Source organism: Abrus precatorius, unplaced genomic scaffold (assembly GCF_003935025.1).
Source record: "Abrus precatorius isolate BTA unplaced genomic scaffold, Abrus_2018 Scaffold6, whole genome shotgun sequence".
NCBI lineage: Eukaryota > Viridiplantae > Streptophyta > Magnoliopsida > Fabales > Fabaceae > Abrus > Abrus precatorius.
In genome coordinates this window covers 16,121,940-16,142,851 of record NW_020874406.1, presented here as the reverse complement: position 1 = coordinate 16,142,851, position 20,912 = coordinate 16,121,940, and the positions used below count along the sequence as shown (strand labels likewise).

The window sequence follows — 20,912 nt, the reverse complement described above, 5'->3', positions numbered from 1 at the left end:
TCATTAAAATTTTTAAAAAAAATATTTCCCTTGATTTTTTATCAGTACTATAAATTTCCTTCTATCGACATTTAAACTATAGTTTTACCGTTGCTATAATATCATACTTGTAATAACATTAAATTATATTGATTAAACTAGTTTTTAAAATACTTCAAAATTAAATTTTTCAAATGTTTATGTTTATACATTTTTTAATTACTAGTAAAATATTATATTTTACTAATTGAATAAGTAAATTTTAATAGTTTTAAATTTATTACTAGTTTTAAGAGTTTTACTAATCTGTTCAAATTTTTAAATATTTTAATATTTAGCTTATTTTTTAATTTTTACCAACCAAAATAATACCTCAATTTGCTTATATTTTGCTCATATTCATACATACGATGCATAAAATACTTGATAACGTATTTCATATTTCAATATTTAATAAAAATATTAGTAAGATACTATCTAATACATTTTTTAATATATTTTTTTATTATTAATTAAAATTTATCAAAAATAAAAAAATTACATGAATTAAAAAAAGTGTGTTAAAATATATTTTACTAACCTTTTATTTATATATATATATATATATATATATATATATATATATAGATAGATAGATAGATCAAGCACAACATAATAGTGATAAAGGAAATATTGGAAAACATAATAATGATAAAAGAACAAAATAAAGTGAATATAAAATTTACAAATTAAAATCGGATAAGGAATTTGTTTGAAACTATTATTGAACTTTATTATTCAAATACAGATATTGTAATAAAAATATTATTCTTCATACAATAAGGGAGAGGAAATTAATATAAAAGAGGGTTTTAGAGTGGTTTAGAAGTAGTAGATTTGTTGATGCTTTCTTTTGATGTTTTCAGATCCTTTTATAAAGCATTTTTCTACTATTGAGAGATGCTTCTTTATTTTTATTTTTTTATTATTGTCCTTCTGGCTCATACTTTTAGTTTTGTCTTTCTTCATTATTGTCCTGGTAAGGGCTTTTAGTCTTGTCTTTGGTCATTATTGTCTTTCTGGCTAATACTTTTAGTCTTGTCTTCTAGCTAGCATGTGATTCTTTTTGTTTTTATTTGTCGACATCTTTTTACCGCTGTAAAAATGAGAGGTAAATTCCATAACAATCATCTTCATTTTCATTTCTCATGTTTCTAGAGGATTAGGGCTTTTTGTTTCATCCGGTTCGGAGGTTGCTTCAGATGGCTTTGGAGATAAATTGTGACAACATCTCATTGAAGTCTTTTTCAGTACTGGCTGCAGATAATTTTGATATTAAAAAAGCTTTTTGTGCAAGAAACTCTTAATTATCTTTTTCAACGTTTAACATATTCATCGAATTTTTATATCCAAGAATCTATGGACAAGCCTTTGTAGGAGTTTTCCCCATCCTAATGCAACCTTTTAGAACTAGATCCCCCACTAACTCCCTCAAAACCTGATAAAGGGAAAAAAGTTATAATCACCTTACAAGCCTTACAAACAACTCCTCCACAAAAATTAGCCACCTCTTCTGAGGTCACTAATAATAAGTTTCAGGTACTATCTTTCCATAATTCTATTAAAAGAGACCCCTTGGAACCTGAAAAATATTATCATGAAAAAGATAGTTGTCTTCCCATACTCCCAATAGAGCCATAATGGTTTTCATTACCCAAGAATGAAATAGCTAAAAGAATCTTTCCTAAAAATTGTTATTATATTTCGTCGTCTTCACAACAAATGCGAGAATATTACGAGTTAATTCTAATAAATTCACAATCTATAGAATTAACACATCACAGAGATAAAAAAACACAAGAAATTGTGTTTTCAAAATTCAAAATCTTAAAAGTATTGACAATACAATAATAGGGACAATCTCTTTATCAATAAAATAAATTCACAATAGATTATCAGCCTAAATAATATAATTATTTTGATTATATTCAAGCATGGAGAAATATGTTATTTCTTAGATCAAAAAATCATTCATGGTTCATCTGGTTTAAAAAAAGAATTTTTTTAAAAATTCTCAAAATGATTTCATCATTGGTGGACGGATTTTGAAGCAGAAGTATGTATATTCCCAGAAACTGCCAGAAGAGCATTACAATACTTTGATACTACTACCAATTGTATCCTTTGTTGTTAATTTTGGAGTAACATAGATTATGATGTGGCAATACAATTCAGCAAAATTTCATTAACATCATAGTATCCAATTATTATCTAGAGTTGTTAAGATAAAATGGTGGCCAAAATTCAATCTTGAATTATTAAGTAGACAAAACATTTATTGGTTAATTAGTAACTAATTACGTGTTTGAAATATTAGCTTCTCAATAATGTATATAGAGATACATATGAAGAATTAAAATAAAAAATATTTTTTTTTAATCATTGTCAGCATCACCTGTAGTATTACTTCTAAACAATTTCGAGCATGTGATTAATTATTTTCTAAATTAATCCTGCATTGTTCTTTTTTTTATATTAGATGAAATAAAAATTATTTTAGGATATGTTGATTTATGACTATTTTAAACTAATTATAGTATGCATCATGTATGCTTTGAATTAACCATTTTTATTAGTTTATATTAAATTTATTATTCTAATGGGACTGACGATATATATAAAACCGTGGTTAGATATTTTGTCACGGATTTAACAATAATATTCCCTTTCAATAGTTAATTTTATAATAATTTGACATTATTAACTGTCTATAACGAGGGAAACACTTTAAAAAACAATTTACATTTATAACTATTGATTAAAAATTAAAGGTTGAAAAATGCAATAAAATAAAATACATCTATTATAATTTTTGAAGTTAATTTGTTTAATGTCAGTATTTTTTATTTTTAGAATATATTTTCTTTCACGTAGGATCATGTAATTTCACGATAAGCAAGTTTTGGTGTCTTCTTTACGATGGGCAATACACACACGGAATCGTTTATTACTGATTTTCTTTTCCTTTATTTCTCGGGGAGGGATACTTTCCAAGAGGAAATTTAAAGATGTAGCATAGCAAGGTTTTAATTTCGTACAAAATAAATTTAAAATAATATTATTCATATTTTTTTGTTTTCTTAGGAGTAAGTTTATAATTTGAAAAAAATAACAAATAAACATACGATTTCTCTATGAATAAACGTAATTCTATTATATTTCAATATATATTCAAACATGCACTTCACCCATGCCAGGATCACAGACACATAAAGACGGGCATGAAAATCAGAGATTCCAAAAGAGTTAAAACACTAAATGACTTGGTCGTTTCCAGTAGTGAAATAAACAACTTCACACATTGACCTAATTAATTATGTGATGTCCATGCACGAAATTTAACCTACTTTTTGAAGCTGACATAATTTCAAATAGTAACATGACAAGCACATCAATTAATCTGCTTTGAAATGCCCTTCAATTGATCCCAGAAGAGTGGAATTAATATAATCTTGAGGGCCGTGAGCAGGTAACCCAGGAATTAGTAAACCGACCATTCTGAAACCAAAGAGAAACCATCCTTCTCTATAGTGAGGTCCATTGTTGTAGGCAATGGTAAAGCTCCTTATTAGTTCCAAAATAGCATTAAATATCATTGGTATCACACACCATGGTGAGAAATAGTTCTTATTCGGCTCTTCTTCCAGAACCTGCATTTAAATCAAATAATGAAACAAACTTAATTATTGTTCAGTACCTATGTAGGGTCCGCGTGTTATTCGGAATAGTATACACATGTTTATCAATTAAAAACCTCTATTCTTGTGCGTAGAGAAAGGGTCTTCGTTGCTTAAGAAAATGTAAGAAGTGAAGTTATCACAGTACAGAAAACATAACCACCCAAACATGAGATCTATTGTCAGAATGTACCAAAAAGAGTTTTGCCACGTGCTTCTTATTTTATAAAGTAAATAATAAATAAAAATATATTAAATACTTTCTTATTTAGTACCTAAAAGAATTTGTAAAAAAAAAAATAGTTAAAGCCGTCATTTTTAATTGAATAATTCTAAAATTTCCTACTATTTATTTTTAAAAATCTTCTTAATTATTAAATAAAGAAATTATTTAATGTATTTTATGTTTTAAACACTTATAAATAAATATTTTTATTTAATATCTACTTTATCAAGTAGGAGAATATAATTTTTTTTTTAATTTATGTCACTAACACAATTTCTTTAAATATAACTATTTGATTAAAAAAAGATAAAAGGTGAAATATACTTTATATACAAATAAAAAATAAAAAATACGTGATACAGAGAGAGTGAGGAGAGAGTACATTAAAAAAAATCTTTATTATCAACAGTAAAAACTTTAATAGTGAAATTTAGTATTTAAGAATTGATAGTTAAATTGATAAATTTGTATATCATTGTATAAAAATTTATATTTATATTAAATTTGTAAAAAAAAATATTTGAAAGGAGGGCATGATCTCATTCGGTGACCCGTCCCAGCTGCCAACAGCTCTGTTGTTTCATTTTCATTAGTTGTGGCACAGTTACTATATTTTTATCTCACTTTTTTTATATCGATTTTTTAATTTTTATTTTTCTTATTATATTTTTTATTCTCTTATTCATTTCACTACCATTTAAAGTTTAAACACCCATTGGTTACTTCTAATCAATGCCTTTTTTTATTTTTGGTCTAATATTCTAATCAATGGCTTGATTCATTTAATTTACTTTTTCTTTTGGGTCGACATTTCATTTTCCTCACTGTGTCAATTAGCTCACGTGGGCTTCGAAACACGTTGGGAAGGAAAAAAGTGGGACAAAATGGATAACAACGGATCTTAAAAAGGCATTAAATGACTTTAGAACAGTCCGCTTGCTTTTCGTTTCAAGTTAAAACCCCACCTTGTCGGAAGCGGATCCCCTCCTCTTACATGACCCTTATGTTAGTTATTTTTGTATTTTTACTTAAGCGAGTTATTTTTGTATTTTTACTTAAGCCAATTTTTTGCTTAAACAAAAATACAAAAATAACTAACATGAGGGTCATGTTTGACAATTAACATGAGGGTCATGTTTGACAATGAATATGAGAAGATCCTGATCTCACCTTTTTAGTCTCCACCCCTCCCTGTTGAAAAAAATTGTTTTTGCTTTGTTTCCCAGTTTTAAAAACAGGATAATTCATTCAAAAACTTGAATGTTAAAAAAAAAAAATCTGTATTTTCAAAAATTGGCAGAAAACTCAAAATTATATGTATTATTTAAGTTTTTATCTCTCACAATTTTGATTCAAGTTCTGCCATTTGATGTTTACGAACACAAGCATTGATTAGGCTTTCAAGAAGCTGGTCTGTGTGGTGGTTTTTCTTTCTTTAATTACTTATTATTTTTAAAAAAGAAACACACGTAGTTTACAGCAATTTAGTAATACAGTAATACACTCTTTAATAAAATTCTTTAAAAACTTTTTTATTATTATATTGAGTAAAATTTCCAAGAATTTTACTAATTAAGAAGTGAGACATGCATTATTTAGTGAGTCTCATATATACTTTTACCTAATTAAAAATAGTGTCTCAGATAATAAAATTGTTAGCATCTCATTTATTTGAAAAACAAAATTGAAGTATTGCTTTATAAGTATTTTTAATATTATTTTTTAATAAAACACTACTCGATCGTATATTATGAGTAGTATTAATTTCATTGATAATCTGTTACATGTGCTTGTATTTTTGTTAAGATGGTATTAAAAGTATTTATAGAACAACACCTAATTCAAAAACACAGGCATGGTTTGATGATCAACGTTAAAACGAAGCAAAATTTAGTTTAAAATTAAGAAAACGTACCCTGAGTTCATAGCGCCTGTTAAAGAAAAGGCAGACCCCGAAGTGCTTGAACAGCAAGTCCTTATCATCGTAGGGCAACCTGGGAACTATATCATTGCAATAAACAAACCTGCAATATCTGATAGAATTTTTCTTCAAATTTTGCCTCATGTACTGTGCATATGCTTCATCTCCAACTCTTGGTTGTCCAAAAGTGTAGATCCCTTCCAACCTCTCCATCAACAAGTTCTCATCATGCAAGAACATGATCGTGGGGTAGAGAATTGCTAGTGCTCCACCCAAACTATGACCCGTTAGTATAAACTTTGCTTTGGGATTTTCACTCAAACCTTCTCTTAGTATGTCCCTAATAACATAGTAGGCCAACGGGGGAAGATTTTCATCTCTTTGAATCTCCTTTGGCCACCCCACATTTTTCTGTAGTCCTAAGGCTTTCATAAAGCCACCATGCATTTTTCCAACCCCAGGAATCCCATACCATGAGATATCAAGATCGGTGCACCATGCGTCTGCATCAAATGGTTCTGTTCCTCGGAAAGCCACGACATAAGTGTCCCGATCCTCGTACTTGTCCAAAACAATCAAGACTTGGGTTGTGGCCTTTCCTTGAAAATCTGCCACGTGCATGCCATTGTTAAAAAGGATAAACTAATCACACAGTTAATTATTCATCCATAGAATAATTAATAATAAAACAACTTTACATGTTTTTTCTTACATTTCATTTTCATAGACTTTTTCTTTTTTCTTTTTTATATCACATGAATGACTCGTTATATCTTTTATCTTTTTTTCCCCTTACATTTTTCCTGTTTTTTTATCTCTTCTTTCCTTGTACTCAAATTAACATTTCATAAAAGGGTGTCAAAATATCATCACTTAGAGAAACAAATAACTGAACTTTACTATTTATAAATTTACGTGTACATAGTATGAAAATATTAAAAATATCTCATTAATTTAAAACTACTAACAAAGTAATTATATAATAAATTTTGTATTTGTAATATGATAAATATTTTTAATGAAAGAAGTTTATTTTTGTCTCCCTATCACTTCTCACGGATATACATTAAAAAATTATTGTAATTATTATTAATGAACACCTATATATACAGATGAAAAATTATTAATGATAAATAATATAATCCTATGACAAGAAAATGACTCTCTTCAGAAAGAAAACTAAAACCACTTTTGCTTTCTTTTATTTTATTTTGTTATATAACATTTATACACAAGGATTAAATTTTTAAACGATGTATATTTTTATTATAGCTTGACTCAAATATCTTCACTTAAACTGTACTTATTTTATTTATTATTTTTTAATTATCATAATTTCATTATTTAATCGCTGAAAAATGTGATAAATAAGAGATATAATTAAAGTAGTTAAATTTATAGTTTATATATTAAATAGGAGTATAGTTAAAAAGATAATCTTCGATTTGTAAAATAACAAGTTTCTAAACATAAAGAAAAATAAAAATAACAAAAAAAAAGGTAATGAAAGGAGTATTGAAGCGTGTAAAAATCAGAAGCTTGTATAGCGTTTGCTGTTTAGCTCTTACCATTCCAGCAGTCATAAAATCCAACAAATTCCATCTGCAAGAGAACACATATTTCAAAACAAAATTAATCAGGGATGAAAAAAAGATGATTGAATTGAGGCGAAGATTAAAAAAGCGAAATAAGTTGATTTTTCTACCTTCCAGTGACCTGAGATTAGAGCTTTAAGGTAAGCTGCATTCTCATAGGATGCTTTTGATGCCATCATAGCCAGCGAAACATAGTACTTGCTGTCTTCACGCTTGACAGCATCCAACTTTACTCGCGCATCCAAATTTCCAATGCAAGACAAATAATTTGGTGCTGTACGATTCGGGATGACCAGATGACCTGTCGTTTATATTGAAATTTGATGCGAAATGGATTCTTTTTTAAATGGATAACGTAGATGCCTATTAATTATATTTGATTGGGGTCCTTAGCGTAGTTATGATTTGCCCGTTTAACCGCACATAACAATGCTAAGTTCAGAATGTTCATGAGTTGTTGAATATTTTGATGAATCAGTATTTTTTTTCAATGATTATTAGATTTTAAAAGATCAAACAATGTGACAATTATTAAGTCACTAGCTAATTCACGTGATTAAAAAAAAGTTTTGTCAACTTCAGTTTTTAATACTGATTTTAAACATCTATAAATAAAAAAAATTTATAAAAAAATACATAGTTATTATATTAAAGTTATAAAAATATAATAAATATTTTATTTTTTAATAAAATTTTATTATTATTAGCTGTTTATCTTTAGTTCTTAAGATTGAGATTAACAGAATTCTTAAAAAAAATTCTTATCTCCCTCCCCACAATGCAGCAATTTGATGCAATGGAGATGAATTTAATACTTTTTATTTTTTTTATATGCCATTGTTTTAATAAAAAAAACATTTATTATTTTAAAAATTTAAAATGTATTCATTTATTTAATTGTATTATTACTCTTTACAACTAAAAAAAATTAATTATTTTAAAAGTAATAAAAATAAAAATGAAAATAGATAGTATTTTATATATGAATATAATAATTAATATATTTTTTAAAACCGTATAAAAATAAGTTTAAATAACAAATACAAAAACGAATGGAATACTGATTACTACAAAACAAATTACAGTAATTATATAAAGTTTTATTTAATTTAGTCTGCACTTAATCAAGACCGACACATCTTTGCAATAACAAACAAAAAATAGATATATATTAACGATTTAAGTTTTTTTTTTTGGAAATTCAAAGAAAAAATGCATTTAAGTTTTAAAAATCCAATAATTATATAATTTGTTAATATAAACATGTATGCCAATTGTTTTTCCTATTGAATCCACCTTTAATATTTTATAGGTGTTATCCCTGATTCAATCATTAATATTTGGTTGGACAGATTTGTGCTCCGTTCAAAATTTAGTCAATTATTTTATTATTGGATTTATTATATTAAATTTTAGTGATAATAATTGCATAAAGCACAACGAAATGTATAATAGTATATATAAAGAAATCCATCCTCCTATGTAGATAATATATACCATGTATTTTAAATGAATCGAGTTAGAGTGTAGTGTAAAAATATCTTCTGTTCCTCCTTTTTATTTGAGTGAATTGAGTAAAATAATAATCCATCTCATCAAAATAAATATAAAAAAATTATAATATAAAGAAAGTTCTACATAAAAATGACAATTTTAAAATAAAGTACTAAAAACTACATATAAAAAAAGAAGATTAGAGACTATGCTTGAATTCTACAAATAAATAAATTATATTAATATATGTATTATAATTTATTAGAATAAAAATACAATGATAAAATAATTTTTTTCAAAAACAAAAATATTTTTCCTTCTTCCTAAAAAAAAAATTTAAAAGGCTGCGGGAACCTGATAAGCCTGTACTTGAATATTCAGTTTCGAATTTCGAAGGCCATACTACTAATAAATTTAACAGGAAGGCCACGGATGGGATTGGATCACAGTGCGACGGGATCTCAAGAATCTGATACGTATTACTTGGACTTGGAGGAGGAGTGAGGCTTGTGAGGGCATGATATTCTTTAACACAGTTTTTAATTATTAATAAAAAATTATAAAAAATATATTATAAGTATTTCTCTTATTTAAAAAAATTATCATCTTTCACTTGGTGCGGAGCAAAAGCATATAGTTAAATGTAAACAAATAAAATTAAAATATTAAATTTTAATAATTTGTTGAAGAGAAAAAATAAAGAAAAATATATACATCTTTTTGGGACAAGTAAAAAGAAACTTATTTCCTCCAAAAAAAACACGAAATGGGAGTGAAGATGTTGCCATTTTTCATGTTTTAAAAAAATTAAATAATGTCATGTTAACAAATTAGTTAAATTTATTGTTTTTAATTATTATAAAAACTAAGCATAAGTTTTTTCTAATTTAAATAATAGTTTTTTCACTTCTATTTATTTAGATGACATTTTTATTTATTTTATACTTGTTTTACTCTATGTCCAGACAAAATACTGCTATCATTTGGGCAGTATTTTTGTTAAGCCCACAAAATATAAAAATATTTTGATTCGTGTTCATTCATTAAAAATCTGTTGTACTGCGTAAGCATTGCTCATTGGTTAGTGAGCATCATTTGGGCAGAATTGACAAATTATTACAGTTGTTGAATAAACATTAAAATCGCGCATGATCTATATATAGTATATTAAAAACATATACTGATATGTGAAATTATAAAAAAAAATGAATTTAAAAATTGTTATTGATAGTTTTTTGTGCAAAAGCATAAGTTTGAAAATATAAAAATATATAAACATTAAAATTTGCATTCACGATTTTTAAAAATTATAAAAAAATATCAATTACTTAAAAAATTTAATAACAATTTTTATAATTTTTTAAAATTGTATATCTTAATATTAAAAAAAATTTCCGTATAAAAAAATAGCCCTATGATCCTAACTCTTTATTGATTGCATGAAAGAATGTGAAGAAAAAAATAATAAAATGAAAAAATATTTTTAAAAATTAACTTTTCTTCTTTTTTTTTATTGGTTGAAGCCACAAAACTCAGGGAATATATGCATGCACGCGAATTTCTTATGGGCTGAGTGGTTACTGGTTAGTCGCAGTAATCATTTCGGTAGAATTGACAAATAACAAATTATTACCGTGGTTGAATAAACATTCCCGCATGACTCTCTATTTGATTGGATGGAAGAAGAGTGCGAAGAAAAATATAAAAAGGTTTGTTTGTTCTATTTTGGTTTTTAATTTTTTAAAAAATAAAATAAAAATAAAAATTATTTAATATTTTAATTTTTAAAAACTTATTTTTAGATGAGAATATAAAATTTTAAATTAAAACACTTTAAAATCTATTTTTAATTTTTATTTTAAAAACTAAAAATAAAAAATTTATTTTTAAAAATAGTTTTTAAAAACTTAAGTTAATAAACAAATTTTTATTATTTTTTATTTTAAAAGAAAAGCTACATTTAAAAAGAGAAACAAGTTCTAAATTTTTAATTTTTCTTTAATCAACCAAACTAAGTAAAAAAATATTATTATCTGAATTTTTCTTACTTTTTCTTTCTGACTCTTCAATGGTATGGTCTATAAAACTTGCTAAAATTAATGTTAAATCCTTAAAGATGATTACAAAAATATATTTAAAGTAATATTTATATTTTTAAAAAAGTAAGAAAATAAATTATATAATTTTGAAACAAACAGGGCTAGTAAAATTCGGGTTTTGCTCAAAATATTTGACGGAAAAGAACCAGCAGATGAATATCCTGTTGTATTGACTTATAGAGTTGAGAAGCAAGGTAGGCAGCAAAGAAGAGCAAGTGTAAGATAAAACCCTTAGATCTTGAAATTTATGGTGGAAGAAATTAAACTAACCTGAGAGAAAGTTAATTAGGATCATGAATAAGCCACCATTGAGAGCGACGAGGTTGATCAACGTCTCAACGCAAGATCCGAATAAAGCAAGAGGCTTAGCCAGAAGCATCAAAATCTTCTGGAGTACGACGGAGACAAATATGAGCCATCTATGGCGGAAGCTTTCCTCAACAGCGCCATCGGCGTGACTCTCCACAAATTTCCTATGAGCCAAGTTTCGGGAATACAAGACATGAAGAAGATCAAAAAAATGAGCGTCTTCTGGCTTCAACAGCATGTAACTGTCAGCGAAAGCCTTGTTGCAATCGCCATTGTACGCCATAGCCAACAAGCCCCACGAAATTAGGGTAACAGAGAAGAAAGAGGGGAATAGGCAAATGATAAAAGCTCTTATTGGCCTGTCAATTTGTTTCTTTACTCCAAACAGAAGTGTCCTCGGTTCTATGAATATATAGTTGCACGAATTTTTTATTTTTATTTTTTTATAGTTTTATTATTACTTTATTTAATAAAAATGGATAACAGTTTCTTTCCTATCGTTTATGGGAGTGTGAAAGAGAGATATAAAGAGAAAACAAAAGTAAAAGCTATATAACATACACTTAAGTATAAAAAAAATCACAATTTAATAAAAGTAACATATTTATATATCATTGTTATGAGTATATAATCAAAAGAAGTATGATTAATTGCAGCAAAAAAAAAAAAGTATGATTAAAAACTATTGATACTATACATTCATTTTTTAATATTAATAACATTATTTATTAATATATATATATATATGTATATATATTGATATAAAAATAATCAATGTCATTGAAATGTTATGTAAAACGTTATAATATTTATATTAATTCATAATTTTTTATTAGATAAAATATACTAACAAAATAAGCTTATTATTATTATTATTATTATTATTGTTATTATTATTATGTGATTATATTAGTGCTAATCAATCGATGTTTATTAAAGATGATGTTCATGTTGTGTTTTAAATTTTATCATACTATTTTACGGTTGGAAGGCCCAAAGGCAATGACCAAAGATAAAGATTTCGTTTAAATAGAACGATAAAGAGGAGATGGAGAGAATCGGGTGAAACTTTTTTGCGTTTAGACCATAGAATAAAGAGGAGAAACATAAATTTTTAAGGTGGATAATTTATTAAAGAAATTACCCTAGATTAGGAGGAAGTTGGAGGAAAAGGGGTGGGGTTTTATTTTATTTATTGTTTCTTATGTTTATTAAATAGTTATAACATAATATCAAAATGCCGAAAAAGTGAATAATTATTGTCAATATCAGTTTAATTTTACACAGATATTGTCAATATTTTTTAAATACAATTGAACTATTTTTTTATACATTAAAAAAAGTGAAAGTGTTTTTTGTTCCCTTTATTGTTAAGAATTTAAATAACACAGTTCAATTTAGAAATCCATTAAAAACACTTCAGAGGATTAATCTAAATTTCACTAATTTAGAACAAATTTTATCTTGCAAAATTATTGAAATTTAAAATTTAAAATTATTTTATTGCATAAATATAAATTAAAAGGAGACGAGGAAAAAAAGTTAATTGTTTCCTTGTCTAAGGCAAAGAAATATACTTAAGCACTCGTTGATTAAAAAAACAATGGTTGTCATTGTAATAAAAAGTTATACAATAATAATAATGCTAATAATAAATTTTTAAAGTTAATTATAAGTAATAAATATTAGCACATCTTTCTCTAAAACATATTTATTTTATTTTAGAATAGTCAAATGCAAATTTTATTATTTTTTATTTCTTTCCTTATTTAAATAGAGTATAAAAGCTGTTTGTTCTTGGACTTTTAAGCCCCTCTAATAGAAAAACAAAAAAACAAAAAAAGGTGTAAAAGCTTTGTATGCTCATTTATGCAGGATCAGCACCATGCATCAATTACTCCCTCCGTTTCAGAATGACTATCATTTACAAGTTTTTAACAAAGTTTAAAGAAAGTAATATTTATCTTTATTATTTTTCATTAAAAAACTTGTTTAGAACTAAAAATTATTATTTATTTAGGTTATAATTATTTGCGTTTCTTTAAAAACTTGAAACGTGACTAAAAAATATTTTTTTAACTAAGGTGACACTTAATTTAAAATAAAAGAGTATAATTTAAGAGATTTTATAGGACGTCAATTTTATTATTATTATTTATTTATTTTGAACAACTGCTATATTTTTATGTTAATTATAACTTTTATTTTCTATCTTTGAATTTATTTTTTTTAATTAGAATACCCACATGTCGTTTCTATCAACCTTTTTTTAACCTAATTTATAATCGTTTAGCAAGTGTTAAATTATTTTAATACTTGGAGATTCCGTCACATCTGTCACTGATGCGGATATTGGCCACTTAACAATACATTACTTGATAATGACTAGTAGTTTAAAAAAAAAGGGTATAGTAAAATTTCACATTTATATTATTAAATTTAAACTAATTAATTATATACTTTATTTTATTTTTAAATAGCTATGTTAAAAAGATGTTACTGAATTGAAGGTTTGCATGTTAATATTTAAGTTCAAATTATTATAATAAGAAGAAAAATTAATTAGTTATTATATTTTTATGTTATAAATATATTTTTTTTGTAATTTTTTTCTTCATGACACACGGTGTTATTATTATTTAATATAATCTAAATACTTTAAATTTTGTACATAAATATAAATTATAATTATGCATGCATGAAAAATAATAAAAACATTTTTGTTTCTTTTGTCTTTATTTTATTTTATTTTATTTTATTTTTATTTAACTGTCTACCTAAAATTTTAAAATTACATCAATCATCATTTTTTTAACTATATTCTTACTCTTCTGAACAATTAAATACGCTGTATGTATTTTCATAAATAAGAGAAAAATAATAAAAATAGCGAAAAGTATGAGTAATTTCAATATAATAAAAACGTTATTCATTTATCTTGATTTAAATATTGGTTTAAAAAAAACAAATGATATACTATTTAGTGTTTACAAAAAAAAATGCACTACAGCTGTCAGAATAGTACGGATAAAATATCGGCCAAGTGTATCGTAGTTAACGTAGAATCGTCCAGATACTGATTTTTTTAAAAAGAAAATAATAAATTAAAATAAAATTACAAAAATATGTAAAAAATAATTATTAAAATTTATATAAAAATATGAACAATAACATATTATTATTTTTATATTATTAAAAATTTAATTAATATGTTTAAAATAATGGTAAAGCAATAATGAAATGAAAGACCTAACCAAGTCAAAACTTATAAACGTGCGATAACAGTGAGTGGGATGACAAGAAAATGTGCCATTTAACGACCACAAAAGCATGAGACTCGTGGTTCGTCAGATGATAATATTTTATATTTTCGTGTCCAGCAACTTCTCGACGACAGCGTGTTAATTATGCGTATTTTATTTGGGGGTAATCAAAACAATGGTGACGTCTATGCTTCATAAGCTATGCACCTGTAAAATTATGGCTTAATCATATATTTTTTTTGGTAAAATATTCATTCCAAATACAATAATTTTAAATGAATAAGAATAATAAATTAAAAAAATAATTTAGTAATTTTTTTATTAACTAAGATAGTTATAATTTTTCCTAATTCTTGTACAAAAACTTTGAACATTAATCAATTTGAAGTAACGAGAATAAATGGCTTATTTTAAAGTTGATTGTAAAACTTGAGTGATGATACTAACTTAACCAAAAAAGGTTTTATAAAAGGATTAAGCAACACTAACTAATTTGTAAATAAAACTAATTTTATATATTATACCATATATCTTAATTAAATTTTATAATTATTTTAAAAAAATAATATTAAAAATATAATTTTTAATTAATGAAAGTCAGTTCAACTAGCAAGCGATTTGGTTAAATCCAAATTAAATCAAATAAAAAAACATAAATTTTAATAAATTCTTAATTATTGATTAAATTTTATAAAAAATATAAAATTATAAATAAAATTAATTTAAAATAAAAAAGTAAAACTTATGTTTTTTTATAATTTTTAATAAATTTTAATTAATACTTAAGTATATGTGAAATATTGCAAAATATTATGTTGCTGGATTTTTCTGGAAAAGAAAAATCAATCACATCACATTCAATAATTTAACTAAAAACGAAAATCAAGGAACAGGAAATATGAAGCGTAAATAATTTAGATACAATCCTTGCTCTATGCTGCTATGCATAGGATAGGTTAAAACGCATGCATATATTAATTTACAACTAAGAAAACTTTCAATTTAAATTGTTTTATATTTTATCTCAAAATTAATATTTTAATTTTTTATGCAAGAAATGAAAAATAAAACTTGAAATGATATCTAGAACAAGAGGTGATAATAAGTTTGTTCCCCACACAACTACATCTACCAATATAAAATACAATAAATAGAAACACAATAATCACATGATGGTTCTTTTATTAAATTGCATGAATCTGGTCCCTTAAATAATATAATTTTATAATAAAATATCGGAGTAAAAATGTATTGAAAACACTAACCCTAAGATTATTTGCTCATAGTGCGGCTGTTTAAAAGCTCTAGAGGATCCTTATCCCACGATGTTATTGCCAAATGGCGACCATCGAAGTTTCAGCAACCACCAAATCTTTTAAAATATTAATTAACATAATTCAATAATAATAAAGAAAATCCCAAATCCCAATAGGCCAACACATACAATGGGGTCTCCACGTGACTCCCACTTGATCTTGGATGTCATAGTCTTGACATAGAATCAATAGAAAGCAATATATATATAAACTGCAGCAGGTAACACATCACTCCATTATTTTATTTAAATCCATTCAAATAAGTTATCCAGTGATGCCTTTGTAGAGGTGTCATCAGCTTCGACAAGACACTTTGAACTAAGCGAGCAACTGGCATCAGAAAATTAATGACCCTACAATATATAGCCGTGTCCACCCTTGATGCATTCAGTGGAGGCCATAATTCTGCATCATCTGCCATGCTTGCATCTAATATTTATATTATATATTATTTATAATATTTATATGAAATGAAAATCAAATTTAAATCTATTAGAAAATAATGGAAACTCTAATAATTTTAAAATAGAAAGAATGGTGATATTTTAAAATATATCAAATCAGGAAAAAGTTTATCCCCTCCTCTTAATCAAAAGAAAAAACGTTAGAGCCTTGTGAGAAAGGAATAAAGCAATTTTGTTGAAGAAAATCATTGCACTAAATATTCACTTTCCCTGTGTTTATTTTATAAAGTTCTATAAATTCAAGTATTTTTCAAACTCTTTTATTTTTTCAATGGTTTATGTAATGTATATTTGTTTATATAAAATTTTATAAAGATTAAAATAAATTTTTAGACTAATTCTTTTGAAAATGCCACTGAAGTACGAGAATCTTTGTTATCATCTTGGAAGAACCACACGTTTGTGAATCTATATTCCCATGCATTCTCAACTTTTGTGCTTCATGCATGTTTTATTTTGACTTTCTAACTTAAAACACCAAAACAAACTCTGAAAAGAATATCTTACTGTATTGAAATTCATATAGGATTCATTAAGTTGGTAAAACAATTGTAAATACAACAGAATAAGCATATCATCTTGTGAAGCAATGTCAACCTTGGAAGACCCATGCTTGTACAAGAGAACATGGCAACATAATAGCTACACTATAGTGTACTATGTCGATGTAAAACAACAACTAACAAATACTAAATACTTCAGGATTTTGACAAGTTCCTCCCCGGTGCCCAAGAGTATATCTCCGGGGGCATTGTACCATTCATGATCAAGTTCTGTGGCATTGCATATAAATCAGAGATATCAAGATGATGGGTGCGTCCATTTTGGTAATGCTGATTCTGCATTGCAGCAGCAAGTTCATCATCTTCTAATGGTAGACGATCAAAAGTAGCATGCATGAATGACGCAGCCATGATAACAACAGGACCTGAAGCAATCAAAGTACCAACAACAGCACCTCCCACAACTTGCCCTTGAGCACCTGCTAAGTAAATTGTAAGGCCTGTGATCCCTGGTGGTGCTGGTGGAGGAAGGATTGAACCCAACAGTGACAAAATCTCAAATCTACCATGAAGGGTCACAATGGCACCAGATGAACCTGGTTGGCGCAATGTCACATTTGTTACGCAACCTGTTCCATTTAGTATGTAAAGGCCACGTTGCTTTCTCCTTGCAAAGTTCAACAAACTTTCATTTACATCACAACCAGAGCTCACTTCCATGGCATGAGCCTTGAGTGCATTAGCACTGTCTCTTGTGACAATTATTGGTGGCTTAGGTTTGTTTTTGGAGCCAGCAGGCCTGCCACGTGGCCTCCTTAAGGTGTCTCCCTCTGCTGCAGAAGAAACTGGGGAAACTGCTTTTGGGACTTTTGGAGATATTAGAGTAACATCAATGCTAGACAGATTCGAGTTCCCCTTGTCTTGTTCTTGCTTTCTATCCATTTCACCAAACAAAAGACACTGGGATATTATCTGAGGCAAATGTGCAATAATTAAGAGCAAATCGCTCTCTTCTACTACATAGAAGCTTAAGTAGTTGAATTATGTCAGTAAATTTTGTAGGATCCCAAAAGAATGATTGGCTTTTAGGATGGAGTTAAGTAATACCAACCCAACCACAAATTATTGTTTTTTGCATTATTCCACCTAACTACGACTAACTTTGCCTCATGTCAATTGCCTTCTCCAACAGATATTTCATGGCATATAGTTATTACACTTCACTTCTCAACCTTAGCCACCTACGCAATATTTCACGCTTTAAGAGTGAAATGTTTGAAACGATTTTGTAATTTAATTAACAAGATAACTAAAAGAATAAATTAGGAATTAATAAGTTGCAATAGACTAGACATTGGTCATTTGAGAGCAATAGATAAAGGAAATGACTATTTTGCACTAATGATAAATAAGTATGTGATCGAGCCATCGATAAAATACTACACTTTGTGCATACGCTGCAGTGTTAGGTCAAGCTGTACGCAGAAAAACCAAAAGAACTAATCAAGGGTATGGCTTTGAAGCCGAATGCTATCATATGAGGATCTTTCAAACTTGCTTTTAAAATATTATTTTTCAACAAAAAAAAATTACTTTAACCTTAATTTTGTCAAATATAAATTCTTTTAATTTTAAGTCTTAAAAAATAATTTTAATAAAATTAAAAACAAACAGAACCTTTTTTTTTTTTGTCAACAAACAAAGGGTTCTAAAGAAATATAATGAACAAGGTTGGAAATAAGAAACCCACATAAAAAATAAATGCAGAGAAAGGCTAAAACATATAGGAAAAGCAAGTTACAGCTTGGAGCCCATGGACCCAAAAGAAAAAACACTTTTCAGCCCAAACACTGGATAGGAAATTGTTTTCTAGAACTGGTGCAAAACTTTACAGGGTTTGGGGTCTAAAAAAGGAAAGGTACAGCCCGTTCATTATTTGAAACTTGAGATATAGGCCTATTTCGGCCGGAATATCGTTGTCCATGTTAATCCCTTTCTTTTTTCTTTTTTACTTTTTCTGAAAAAAACTGTTTTTTAAATACTGTGCAAGTATTATTAAATAAAAATAAAATAATAAATATTTTGAGCATTTTATAAATATTATTACATTAAAATATTTGTAATTAAAGTATATTGCATTATTATTTTAATTTTGATAAATTGTAAAAAATTATTTTTAATAATAAATAATTTACAATATAAAATAAAACTACATTAAAAAATTTAAAATAATTAATTTTTGACATTAAATTAAGAAAATTAAATGCTAAATGTAAGAGAAACCACATTTAATAAGAGAAAAATATAACTCCTAAAATTTCTTGTTTAAAATAATTTTTTAAAATACTCTCATTTTAATATAAAGACTCAAATTTAATATATAAAAATAATTTTTTAAAACCAAAATTAAAATTACATTTCATGATTATTTTTAATTTTAATAAATTAAATAAAATATTTTTATTATTAACTGGAAATTTTCCCTACACTTAATGAATGCTATTAAAATAAAATATTTTTTAAAATAATTATTTGAAAATAAATTATATGACTATTTTAAATTTAAAAAAATTTATATATTAAAAAAATTATTATAAATACTAAAACTAATATTCTATATTCGAAAATCTTTATCATTGTTTGTCATTCTCATCCTTCCTTCACTCTTTTCAAATATCATTTATTTCCAGTATAAAATAATAAAAAATATTATATAAATCCATCTATATTATCATATTTCATTATTTAAAATTACAAATATATTATCCTAATTATTAAAACGATATGCTGGTTGAAATAAATAAAACTACTATAATATACTTAAAATTATTTTTAAATATATCAAATTAAAGATAAATTTATCCGATATGTTTAACTTTTCTTTCATATAAATCTTTTAATGTTTGGAGGAAACTAAAAAAGTTGAGTGGAGATGATTTTTGGCGCTTTCTACGTACCTTTTCTTCCTTCTGAAATATTGATTCAAACATGAAAAGATTATAAAAAATTTCTTCCTCTGCCCTTTATTTCATTTCCTTCCGATCAAATAGTATGTAAGTGTCTTTCTATGTTATTTTATATTTATTAACTAGTTCAATATTTAATTTATCAATTTTATGCTTCTAAGTTCAGCTTTTAATTGAACGTATCTAATATTGCCAATTTTTTTATCCACTTGAGTTAGAAACCAATTTGTTAAGAACTAGTATTGTGAATCTTAGTGACATTTTAAATTAGCAAAAATTATCATGATTATCCAAATTGATTGAAATTTTAAATGTAAAAATTACTTAATATCAATTCTAATGTCTGATAGGCTAAGTTTTAGAATTATTATTTTTACTGGACAAGAAAATTTATTGTTATAATAAATACAAAAGATACTCAATCTCTTTCAAACATTACCCTACAATATTAGAGCCATACAGTCATCGAGACTTAACCTGCCAGCAACAGAAAATAAGTAAATTAATCACAAAATCACAATCAACTCATACAAACCGCTGGGATAATTTTAAGATTATAACATAGAGATGTAAAATAAATTGTTTGTATTGAATGTCAATTTCATTTTCACCAGTGATTTATGTAATTGTTTCAACAATTTTCACATTGGTGTAAACAACCATTTTCTTTACTTGAACTTGGGATCGGCGAGAAATCATAAATGTCGTGTGTCTTACACGACTAACTTCATCTTTATTGAGTTGTTGTAAATGTTAACTCTGACATAAAAGAATTTAGAACTAAAGTATAATATATTGCTCTCTGAAATAACCTGGACATTAAAGAACACAGTCCACAAAGAACAACTAGGCTTTTCCCGTGTCAATGGAAAATAAAATGTTGGGTGGTGCGTTGGGGATGCGGTGGTAGAAGATATATGTCCTTGAATTGGAAGGGAATAGGGAGGAAGAATTTGTCTATAAGGATACAATGCACTATAGGGATAATGCATGCACATTTCAGATTGTCTCTATAGTCTTTATTCTCTAATAAATAAAATCTAATCTCTTCTCAATGGGTG

The 20,912-nt window shown here is 26.2% G+C and overlaps 2 protein-coding genes across 2 annotated transcripts; both read right to left on the bottom strand.

Annotated features, from left to right (window-relative positions):
* Positions 1–3,150: 3,150 nt before the first annotated feature.
* On the bottom strand, positions 3,151–11,710 carry LOC113869592. Its single transcript, XM_027505994.1, has 5 exons — positions 11,301–11,710; positions 7,548–7,738; positions 7,411–7,444; positions 5,837–6,450; positions 3,151–3,668 (listed from the first exon to the last, which is right to left on the bottom strand). Exons 1-5 carry the CDS (start codon positions 11,620–11,622, stop codon positions 3,414–3,416), a joined length of 1,416 nt encoding a protein of 471 aa, XP_027361795.1. The 5' UTR covers positions 11,623–11,710; the 3' UTR covers positions 3,151–3,413.
* A 5,370-nt stretch (positions 11,711–17,080) lies between these two features.
* On the bottom strand, positions 17,081–17,827 carry LOC113870261 (AT-hook motif nuclear-localized protein 16). Its single transcript, XM_027506853.1, has one exon. The coding sequence runs from the start codon at positions 17,825–17,827 to the stop codon at positions 17,081–17,083; it is 747 nt and encodes a 248-aa protein (XP_027362654.1).
* Positions 17,828–20,912: the final 3,085 nt, after the last annotated feature.

Bases quoted from the DNA above. Each gene is read 5' to 3' on its own strand.
- LOC113869592 (XM_027505994.1), bottom strand. From the start codon at position 11,622: ATGGCGTACAATGGCGATTGCAACAAGGCTTTCGCTGACAGTTACATG. The intron at 7,739-11,300 runs GTTAGTTTAATT...TATAAACGACAG, and splicing joins CCTAATTAACTTTCTCTCAG to GTCATCTGGTCATCCCGAAT. The intron at 6,451-7,410 runs GTAAGAGCTAAA...TGCACGTGGCAG, and splicing joins ATTTTATGACTGCTGGAATG to ATTTTCAAGGAAAGGCCACA.
- LOC113870261 (XM_027506853.1), bottom strand. From the start codon at position 17,827: ATGGATAGAAAGCAAGAACAAGACAAGGGGAACTCGAATCTGTCTAGC.